The following is an 11,701-nucleotide window of genomic DNA, read 5'->3' on the forward strand; positions in this document are numbered from 1 at the left end:
ATGATTTAGTAATTGGAGCGAGTCCAAAGTACTGTTGACTTTTACACGTAATCAACGAACAATTGCTAAAGTAACTTGCGCCGTTACGTTCGATGATGCCGTTGTTAATATTCATTTCGATAACTCATCTGCTAAAGTTGCTGATAATGATGATAAACGATGTTGTGACAAAGACGTTTAATAGAACGAAGACAAAGTGGAAAATCAATAGGCGCATGCATGAAGGGAACCTAAGTTGGAAAATGAAATGAATTCGCTTGATTAAAATGTAGATGTGTGTATAAGCATTGATAAGCATCTAGATGTAAATAAACATCGCTGGCACGTGATTGACCAAATAAATTCGCGCAGGCGTGCTCAGGATCCGGGGTCCGCGCGTCCTGGCCCGCAGCCTCTCGGGTCGATACTGTCCGCGCCATAAATGTGTCAGATGTAATGTAATCACTTATATGTTCAGACATTCCACCAGCATGTAATAATTTTCCTTTTACTGTCACGAAACAACGCATTGCAGATATCAGTGTTACAAAGCGGATGTTTAAAAATTGGAGTAGAGTTTCAGCTAACAACGAAGTCATGGAGCTCACGCCAATGTTCGCTTCCAGCACTAACTAAGTTAGCGACAGCACCGAGACACCTGCCGGAATTTGCTTTAACCAAATCGAATTATGCCTCCATCCGCGTCGGAAAAACGAGTCCAAAGTCAAATTTGATTACTTGATTGCAAAATTCAACGTCATCCAAATTGCTAAAAGGGAAAAACGGAAATTAACTGCTTTAGGACTTAGTTTGCCCCCCAAACACAATTTGGTCTTCATTACTCATTACTCCGGCCTTTTACAATCGCAGGATCACAGTGGAGCTAATTCAATTTCGTCCTAAATTTAATGATTGGTGTATTGGCTTTAACATATTTTATAAAGATAGTTAAAATATCTGCAGGTACATTGACTCTACGTTATCGTGGCACGCTTATCTCTCAGCGACAGATCGTCAGGGAATGAATGTGTTGACACTGTTGACACAGTTTCAATACGCTGTTTCTTTTGTGCCAACAAACTGCACGATGAGATTTATCTGGCCGAAATTCGAGTGTATCCCCATTCGTCAACCGCGTTTACCTGGCCGCATAACTGTTTTTTCTCAGATCCTCACTCAGTGGCATACAAAAAAGCGATAAGCTGCTTCGCTGCGTTATTACTATAGCACAATAGAACGGCAACATAGCGAGAGAGCGGGCGATGAGCGATGCAACGTTGCCACGCCGCACGCTCGGCTGACTCGTCACGTGACGTCACGTCTCAAGATGGCCGCCACACCGGTCGCGTCCCCCGCCCCCTCATTCTGCCCCGGCGTACCCCGTTCCCGTCTTCCAGCCAGTTCCGTTCGTGGTTCTTAGTAATAATAAGTAGAATGCAGCCGTCCGAAAGGAAACCGACCGAGAATAGATTGAAATTTAATGCGTCGAGCTCGTCGAGTATAATACGCGTTAACACTAATTGTTATTCTACAACAGCAGCTGTTTACTTTCGTTGAATATACTTACTTAGCGGAATCGAAGGCCCGACGGAATGCGGCTTTAGCGCGTGATTCACCATACTGCGGTTTGCTTGCACATACCCATTTACTGATGTAATCTTGGAGAAAATTTCTCCCTCACCTTGTTCCTTCAGTACAGAACTGGTTGCATTACTTGTTCAGTTGTTATACTCCGGTTATCAGTTGGGGAATGTTATAGTGATTCAACTCTACATTCCTATATTCTATATAGATACACCCAAATTCATCTACATATGTACAAATCTTAGAATCTAAGAATCCGTACTCTCATAATTTGACTTTCTTGCTATGTACAAATAATAAAGCACAAGTTGAAGTTAAAACAAAGCTTTTCGAGCTTTTATGGACAAAGGATGAATCTCCGTGTTCATTGGTTTTTTACGCAGGCAACTTGTTTTCAATTTTGCAGCGCTCTTATCTTACTGTCTTTCTACTCGATTTCTTGTGTCTTGATCGTATTGCCTTGTTATTAAAATTAACTACCTACCTAATGTATTCGCATTGGATTCGGGTCATCTATTAAATCGCAGATGCTCGGCATAATATAATAATTACTGTCATAACAAACTGCATAATTTTTGCATGCGTTGCATCTGGCTCGGCAATGATCGCAGTGTAGTGCATCCAACGGTCTCATAATCGTACGATAAGGTTGTTGTGTTGTGTGGGGTCGGGTCGAGCGCTGCGGGCTGCGGCGGGCTGCGTGGCGGGCACATCCGCGTCGCGGCTAACGGCTCGTCCTCGCCGCGTCGTCGTGCTGCGCGCGCTGACGTCACCGCTCGATAATGGCCGCCCGGCCCCGCGCCCCGCCAGCCGCCCCCCACGCTCCCGCGCGACGCCGCGACCCCGGCTCAGTCTCTCCTCGACCCGCTCACGAAGCGAGTGCCTTTCCTGCGCTGACACACCCGACACCCGGCATCCGCGGAAACTAATGTGAATTCTATGTGCCCGTGTAACATGGTGACAGTGTTTTTTCTTATCGGTTCAATAAATCTGTGACAATTTACAAGAGAAACGAAGAAAACCGATCTCTCGCGCTCCGCTCCACACACGGCGGCGAGATGTCGGTTATGCAGAAAAGGCAGCACTGCTACTTGTGCGACTTGCCACGCATGCCGTGGGCAATGTTGCACGAGTTCTCGGAGGCGGTCTGCCGAGGGTGCGTCAACTACGAGGGCGCGGACAGGATCGAGGTGGTCCTGGATTCGACGCGGCAGTTAAAGCGCGCCCATGGCTTCCAGGAGGGTCGCGGCCCGACACATGCCAAGGGTGCCCATCGGGCACCTCTGGAGGCCCACCAAAATGGAGCCGAGACGGCAGCTAGAGGACAACCAGCGCCGCCAGCTCACCATGCGCCTACGACTGCATTTACCCTACACCATCCACGTCCGACGGCTAGCGCTGGCCTTCTGGCGGAATATGGTGGTCGCCGTGAGGAGCTAGAAGGTCGAAGGCTAGCGCACTTGCCGGCACACCACTTGCCGACGCACGGTGGCGCACGGCTAGCGCCTGGTCTTACATTGAAGCGACAGTTGGACGACGACGACCACCAGAACCATCACGAGCCCGCCAAGCGACTGCTCGAGGAGCATGCTCGGCCGCCGCTAACTCGTGGCGATTCCTTACCTGCGGTCTCTCTCGCAGCTCCGTTTGCCCCGGATCGCGTTTTCAAACAAGAAAAACACCCTCACCGCACACCGTCTTTTGATGCTTCATCATTCAAATCAAACGGTAAGTCACGTTTATCATTAAAACAACCTTAGCTACTTTCGTTGGATAAAACAGACTTCGAAACTCAGTTTAATGTAGTATAACGAAAGTGAAACTAATTGTTACACTGAACACTCAAAGCTCTTACTCATCGTCGCCAAATCGTTAACCGAGTCATTAATGAACCTCGTGATGCACGTTACATCATTTTATTATTCAAGCCAATGTAAAGAAAGACTCGCTCCAAAATGACAACATATTTAAAACAATCTTAGATAGGCATCATAAGCTTAACTAACTACCTAACTTCAATTAAATTCTCTACTTATTTCTCTACCTTGTTGTTTATTCCCAGTTCCATCGTGGGTTGCTCGGGTTTGTTGAGTTCTTGTGGTTACAGTTGGTGTGGTGTGGTTTAAATTGCTTCATAATTTCCTTTCAGAAACATTTGACCTGACGACTGTCGTCAGATACACATTAAAATTATGATATGTATATAGATCTACATATAGATATGTCGGAAATCGAAACGGTAAAATCATACTGGACAAGTGGACCAACCTTTAGAATCAGGGGATATTATTGCAGTCAGTATTTCTGTCAATTGAGAAACTGCTATATTATTAAAGAAAAAGTGACGAAGCCCTCCAGTGGTGAAGGCCGGATAGGATAGGTCCGGGGGTGCTATATTATTACTTATATAGGTATTAGATTAGCTGCATTTTAGACGAAAACATTCAAAACACGTGAGGATCTTCTATAAGCCTTAATATTATTTAGTATACTTCTTTGACCGGAGTTGTGATGAGACGTTACATTAGTTATTACTTGTATGCTCCATCAAAAGTCTCAATTTAAGTTTTTTCTGTTTTCGATTTTTCCAGCTCCTGCTGCCAAATATGTGGTTTCTGTTATTTTTACCATAACCAGGTTTTTGCGTTCGTCAATGTGCCGAAAATATTCACTATCGTCAAATCCAAGACTTTCGAGCAAACGTTCAACTCCCTTGGAATGTATACTTACATAAAGAAAATACCAACAATCCTTTTAAATTGGTTTTTTGCAGGTATTTATTAAAAAATTGGGTACTTTTTTCATCAATCATCACTTTAGCAGTATTGTTTTATAAGGGAAATCATCTACTCAATAATAATGCATGTTTCCCGAGGGATAAGCATGGATTTCCACTTGCTTGATACTCTTCTGATAGAAGGAGTTAATACCTATAGAAAAGAAAATGATAGAGGTACTTACATTTTCTTTTCTATACGTATTAACCGTCATATATTATTATTGGGGTGTTGTGGGCCTTTGAGTGCCACGTCGACCAAGCAGTGATCTATTGTGACGGCCCTTTAAAGTTCACTACTGATGCCCGTTGAATCCAGGAAATTCCGAAGTTGAATTCAGAAATTCTTTGGGCCGTAATGCTCTGGCTGGACCTCATAGGGTTGCAATACGTGTCGCCCTAAGTAGGTACTTCTTTTTGACATTAGTGGTCCACGGGAACAGAGAATGTGCATACTGCATAGCAGTCTCCTCTGACTCCTAGCAGAACCTGCATGTCGCATCTTGTTTCTTTCCAATTTGAAACGTGTGTTTGTTCAACTTACAGTGTCCAGTCAATATTCTAGTCACCGCGCAGGTTTTGTGTCTTTTGAGCCCTAGAAGCTCCTTAGCAGTTTTGTTGTTGAACCCTTCTATTAGAGCTTTCGAGTGTTTTTGTGCTTTGAAGAATTTCCACCGATCGATTGCTCTCGTTTTTTCTAAGTTGCTGAGCAGAGGATATGCATCCGGTCTTGTGATTCCACAGAACGGTTCTGGGCCGACGAACGAACTTGCTAGAAAGGGTGCAGACACACCCCTGCGCCCTTTCGTCCGCTTCTTCGTTTCCGTTAATGTCGGAGTGCCCTGGTACCCATCTAAGTATGACTTTAACCGTCATAAAAATCTTCAGAGCTATATAGTAAATAGGTAGTATGTGGTTTATTTTCGGTTATTATTATTATTATGGCTTTATTTATCCATCCAATTAGTTACACGTTTGAAATACTTTTAAAGTGGTTGATATAGATATTACTATATGGCCCCTATAGGGTAGAAAGCCACCTCCATCTTATTCCATGTTTGTCTGTCTTGAGCTGATGTCAACCAGTTTTTACCAGGTGTTTTTACAACATTGACGACCCCTCTTGCCTTTTGTCGTCTACCTCGTCTTTTTCCAGTGGAACCAAGCCACTTCGTTGTTTGCAATGTTCATCTGTTATCCTGGTATCTTGCTATGTGGCCTGCCCACTTCCATTTCAGTGTCATGGCGTGTTTTAGTGCACCCTTGATTTTTGTTTTGTTGCGTAGGTATGTCTGCATTTCGTCTTTTATCTATTATTCTCAAATTGCATCATCATGCATTGCAATCATACCCAATCATTTGGTTATAAAAAACCAAAAGATGAGTTTCTAGCTGTTGTTTATTCCAATAGAATTTACTACCCTATCTGCTATTCGTTTTCTTACGGAAGGGAATGGAATGGAATAAACTCACTTAACTAATCTGCACCGTTTTATACGAGTGTACGAAATAACGCGTGTGATGTAACCCAACGCATTCTGTTGTTTACTAATAACAATGTATGGAGGTTATTATTATAAAAATAGAGAAGTCACGCGTAAAGCGATAACACGAACGATAGCGATTGAACGTGCGCGGGCGGCGGACAGTTTGCGCAAGCCGCGGACTCGTATCTAGGTAGGTGCATTAACTCAGTCCATAAATACGAAACCAGTCCCACTGGTTGAGCGTTCTCGAAAGCGAGCCCGCGCCCCGGCCTCTCGCACACCACGCTACGTACCAACACCCACGTAATGTAAACGGCGCCGCCGCCGTGAATGCATGCACAGCGGCGTGGCAACGTCGCGTGACGACATTTTCGCTCGCGTACGTATGTAGTGTAGTAGGTAGGCCGTCGGGCGAAAAAATATAGCGCCTGCCTACGCTTGGCACCCGCTCGACCACATTCCGTGGAGCTAGTGCGCGCCGCCGGCCAAAAAGGTCACACGGTGACGTCACCCTGCCATATGGGCCGGGCCTTCACCGCGCCACATATCAGTCTCTACAGGCTCACGCCAGGGGGGTGTCACTGCGCAGTTTAGGTATATTTGGCCGGCGCACCGCCCAGGAAGGTGTATGGCAGTGGGCTGCCGCTCGGCTCGCAACGATAGTCGTGTCACGTGGCGCTCGCGCAAAATTGAAAATACGCAATGGCTTCGAAACCTAAATCGCGATCTAATCTGTATAAAAGATAATGTTCTGTTTACGGATGTCTGAATAAACGGAAGAACAAGGAAGCAGAAAAAACATATTTTTTAAATTCCGGACTATATTGACCGACATATTTTCAAAGGAATAAGTACTTCTGTGGCATACCTACTTCCGTGAGAATCAGACATACTATCTCCGGCTAAAAATTTTTTGTTTACAGAATCAACGTTTGTAATTCCTACATAAAATAATAAATCAGTAGGTATAGGTACAAAAACTTGTCAAGTGACAACCCCGTGCCGACACTCGCAGCACGGTCATAAAACTGCGGCGTGCAAAGAAGATTCACGGTTCGTGCGCGGTTATAAGTTTCAATTTTGCTTGCAGGCGGCGAGTGTAGGTATAATTTTATACCTAAATCTGGTTTTTGTGAAGGAGTGAATTTTCTGTACGGTAGTACTATTAGTTATTCTGTGCTCACGCACTTTTCGCAGCTCGATAAATTAAACTTTGTTTTGCAATCGCACGCTCCGATGAAAAGTTTCAACCAATAACAATACTAAGTATGATGATATATGTAGGTATATTTTCGGTCTATCGTGTTCTTGAACTTGAAACGTTCGAGGCGCATTGTACGCGACGATTGTGTATTTTTATATCGGTCACGTAGTCTAAGCTCTGTTACAGCAACAATTACCTATTAAATGTCACAATGATACCATGTTTCCGATAGCCATGTTCGCATTTGAGCGTGGATAAACGCCGCGTACAGCGCACACATGTGGGCCTCATATCGCGACTTCTGGCAACGTCGCGTCCGCGACACTGCGCCGTGTTCCACTATCAGCGTCCAATATTATGTACTTACCTACCCGCCTACAGGCGCAGTTGGCCCGCCAGCGCCGCTTCCCAGTGACACATCGCGAGTCGCGACGTAACAGTATTAACATACAATACTATTTATAAGACATTATATTCGTATGTTTACTATACGCCGGTCGATGTGTCATCCGACGTTGGATATGGGATTCGGAGAAAGCGCACCAGCATCCAACCTCAATACAAGTACCTCCGACAAATCTGGAGTCATTGTGCCCACTTCTCAGTTCATGGCCGCGCGACGAGCAAGCTGCTTTATATTCAGTCGCCATGATATCAACTATCCTTAAACATTTTACACTAGTTGTATGTGTAAAGCGAGGTTTAGTCTAGCAAGAACTTGCATGCAATTTTCATTACTTTGCGGTATCTGATAAAAAATTTGAATGAAGTTTACCTTAGTAGTCAGCAATGTAACGTAAATTGCATGCAAGTTCTTGCTAGTCTAAACCTCGCTTAAGAGCTTAATAAAATTAACTTAATTTTTGTCTGCCGAGCTTCAAAACCGGTTTGACATTCTGAAACATCAGGAACTAGCTTTCGAAATCTGTTTTCAATTATTGTAGCTATTGTGTCGTATTATATGTATTTTAACACGCATCATAAATACTAATGTTGTTGGATATACAGGGTACGGAAACAGCGCGCCACTAACGAACGGTTCGGCGGGTTCTCCTCTCGGGCGCGCCGCCGGATCCCCGCCCGTGACGGGCGCGGGCGCCGGGCCCTCGCCCATGGCCGCGCTCATGTCCGTGGCCGACACGCTGCCCCCGGGCTCCCCGCGGTCCGCCGGCGGCTCGCCCCCACAGCCTCCTCCACAGCGCTCCGCCAGCCGCTCCAGCCAACACTCACCCAACTCATCAGGTACGACAAAAAACATGTAAACCTTTCGATCCCCAGCTGTGGTACACATATGTATAAACGGCCTAGAATACCTTAAATTTTATTACATTATGAGATTTGCTCCAAACGATTGAAGAATAAGTGCATTCCGCACGTGCGTTTCATTCTAGAAGCTTTCTAATATGAACAGCGTTTAATTGACTGTCTAATCGTATGTCGGGTCGGACACGGGCGGGCGTCCGACGCCCGACGACCGCTTGCGCCCCGACCGTCCCGCAGTCTGCTGACTATTCAATCGTAGCGCCATTACTAGTAGCTAATGTATTAAAGTACCGGTAGTTAAACATTTTCCTCCGGTCCGGCAGGCTCGAACGGCGGGCGGCGGTCGTCGGGCTCGCGGCACGTGTCCTCGACGACGTCGGTGTCGTCGACGGAGGCGGGCGAGGGCGCGGACGCGGCGGCTCCCGCGCCTGCCCCGCTGCTCAAGTGCACGCTCTGCCAGGAACGCCTCGAGGACACACACTTCGTGCAGTGCCCCAGCCAGCCGCACCACAAGTTCTGCTTCCCCTGCTCCCGGGACTCCATCAAGCGACAGCAAGGATCTGAGGTGAGTTACCCTCGAATACCACACGCACTTTGTAGTCCCACAAATTTTATATGTTATTTATAAAATGGGAACCTTTTCTGTAATGCTGTATCGTTGTTTCCAGGTATACTGTCCAAGTGGAGAAAAGTGCCCATTGGCAAACTCGACAGTTCCGTGGGCGTTCATGCAGGGCGAGATAGCGACGATCCTCGGCGAGGAGTTTAAGCCGAAGAAAGAGAGGGAGACCTAGGGCCGCGTAGCGGCGCCCCGACTCTACCTCTTGTCCCTCCCGCTGTAGCGGGGGCGCTCCGCGGCACGCGGCCGGCCTGCCGGCTCCGCGGAGAGTGGCTAGGCCACACCCGACGATACCACTGTTGTACATAACGTTGTAAATAGTCAATTTTGTAATTTAGGTCGGTCACCGCGAGCTGTCGAAGCCTAGAAGCTCGACGCGGCGGCGAAGATGTGGGCCGTATTCAGTGTATTGGATCCGTATTCTCTTTATTTATTTATTAAGAGTTTGTACGACTCGAAGGAGCTTTGGTAGATTTTAAAGTAATTTTAATTCTACGAGTTGATGGTGCAATATTCTGAATATAGTACATATCCGTTTGAAGGATTTTTCGAGGAAGTATAGTCTCCGGGGCGACTCGGGCGCACGTTCGCGCCGGCCCCGCGGGACCGGAGGTTTCTGCCGCTCCGAGCAGGATTTCTTCGGATGCCATTTTCTTAGTTACCTTTAGGTCCGGAACCATAGTGAACTTGGCATTTATTAATGTGATGATTCTTATTATACTGTACGAGTATTATGCGATATACGATCATGACATATTGTATGTAGTCGAAAGAGATTGTAAAGGTAGTCCGAGAGACGGAAGTCCCCACTCCTCACTCTGTACAGTAAGCCCCTAGCTCCCTGTATATTTGTATTTACCGCATGCGAATATGCGATATAGCCTTCTTTTATCTTTGACGCGATTTATTCAGAGTGGCTCGAGTTCCGTTACTGTCTTGCATTCGATGACAAAATTCGGTCTGATAATGGATTTACAGTTTGTTTGCGCGACACGGTCGCAGCATTCTTTTCGATTGGATGATCTTTCAAAATTGTAGTTTTGGGCGTTCTGGCTCCTCGGAGCTTTCGTGTTTGAGTTGATTATTTTGTAAGGATAAGTTACTTGTTCGGGGTGAGCCGGCGCGACGCGCGCGCCGCGCTGGCGTAGTATTGCGGGATCGCTTGGCAACGTTGGGAGCGTACCTAGTCATTTTGTGAAATGTCAAATTGTCAGAACCGCGAACACGCGGCCGTTATAGGAACTCTTAAAACTCGCTGCTATAATTGTATAAAGTGAAGTAATTATCATTGTATGTCATAATGTTAAACAGGTCGTAGTGTATGTCAATTTCGAAGGCTATCAGACGACAGCCAATTAACGTTTACAATCTTACGCATTTTAATTGTTCGAATAGGTTCTAGCGATTTAATCGAGACTTGGTTTAGAGAAGTAACACCGTAAGGGATCTATTACAATTTGGTGCCGAGGCTAACATTTCAAGCGACGTTAATACTTTTTTAAACGAAGGACAGAACCTCTTCAAGCTGCATTCGTCTTAGTACATTTCAATTAAATTGATATGTCATTTATTTATTTTAGTCATATTTGTGTACATATACGTACGTTGTATATACTTTATACTTGTAAATATAATGTAGATAGACGGAATAGCCGCGAAGGATCTTGAAGGCTTTCCATCCAGTATTACTAGGGACTGTCAGCCTTTTAGATGTTTAATTCTTCTTTGAAGGTTGCTTTGTCACGGGACGCTCACGTCCGGAACAGACTAAAATCTTTTATTAATCGATCATTTGTTAACAGTTTGTGTATTGTGAAGCTTAATTTTCGGAACGCATTATCGTACGGGTACTGCACCCATTTATATTACCGCATATTTTTATTTTCAATGACGTGGTTTGACAACGTATTTGGTATTTAACGTTTTACTATTTTAATATGGCTTGGCGTTGTCAAACGACCTTATTAACTGCTTAACGTCGTGTATATGATAGATTCGAAATTGGTAATAATCTAGTATTATCAGTGAAAAATGCCCGCGCGGGCTCAGCGTTTGATTAGTTCTCGCCAGAAGGCAAGTTATTGTAAGCACGAGTGTGCTTCTGTCGTCCAGTGGTGTACTAAATGGATGTCCATCTTCCCAAACAACGCCTTTCTCACTATTATTATTCATTGTTTAAGTCATACTGTCTTCCCGTTAAGTGATTTATTATAATTAGCATTGTAAACGTTCATTTTGATTTGTATTCGTTTATAAGTAGTTTAACTTATCAATAATCTTTATCTAATTATAAATTTCTGAGACTCTTGGCGTTTATATGGGAGTGTTTCTAGGTATTTTGTTGTTAGTCTTAAAATAAGTTTTTGCTACCTTATGAAACACTCATTTAGTACACTGGTGGATCATAGTCCGCCTGTACTGTACCCATAGACTTGTTCGTAGATGTCGTTCTGACACGGGAATATAATTTACGAGACTCGTCTCTTTCTTACTGTAAGCAAGTGAATGCTTTGATTAAGATGTTAATATACATGTTGGTGAAATACAATTGATGTGATTTTGTATTTTGTACTTTCATTTGAAACAACCTTTGATCCTTATCCATTTTAATCGTTCCTACTCTTTAAGAAAAACACACTTTTTTCACACTAAGTGCCAATCTTGCTGTATGATTTTCTATGGTCACAGCTTTACCGACTTATGCTTGAGAAGATTTTTTGTATACGGCAGAACTTTCTGCATCTAGTTCTATCAACTATACATTTAAGACAATAGCGATAATAAAACGG

At 44.6% G+C, this 11,701-nt stretch overlaps 1 protein-coding gene across 1 annotated transcript; it reads left to right on the top strand.

The window, feature by feature from the left end:
- Positions 1 to 2,302: 2,302 nt before the first annotated feature.
- Positions 2,303 to 11,476, top strand: LOC134747816 (interferon regulatory factor 2-binding protein-like A). Its single transcript, XM_063682454.1, has 4 exons — positions 2,303 to 3,291; positions 8,039 to 8,272; positions 8,617 to 8,858; positions 8,962 to 11,476. The coding sequence occupies exons 1-4, from the start codon at positions 2,622 to 2,624 to the stop codon at positions 9,085 to 9,087; spliced, it is 1,272 nt and encodes a 423-aa protein (XP_063538524.1). The 5' UTR covers positions 2,303 to 2,621; the 3' UTR covers positions 9,088 to 11,476.
- The last annotated feature ends 225 nt before the right edge of the window (positions 11,477 to 11,701 follow it).

This window comes from Cydia strobilella, chromosome 15, assembly GCF_947568885.1.
Source record: "Cydia strobilella chromosome 15, ilCydStro3.1, whole genome shotgun sequence".
Classification (NCBI taxonomy): domain Eukaryota; kingdom Metazoa; phylum Arthropoda; class Insecta; order Lepidoptera; family Tortricidae; genus Cydia; species Cydia strobilella.

Coding starts and splice junctions, on each gene's coding strand:
- LOC134747816 (XM_063682454.1), top strand. CDS start 2,622: ATGTCGGTTATGCAGAAAAGGCAGCACTGCTACTTGTGCGACTTGCCA. Junction 3,292..8,038: donor TTCATCATTCAAATCAAACG/GTAAGTCACGTT, acceptor TTGGATATACAG/GGTACGGAAACAGCGCGCCA. Junction 8,273..8,616: donor ACACTCACCCAACTCATCAG/GTACGACAAAAA, acceptor CCGGTCCGGCAG/GCTCGAACGGCGGGCGGCGG.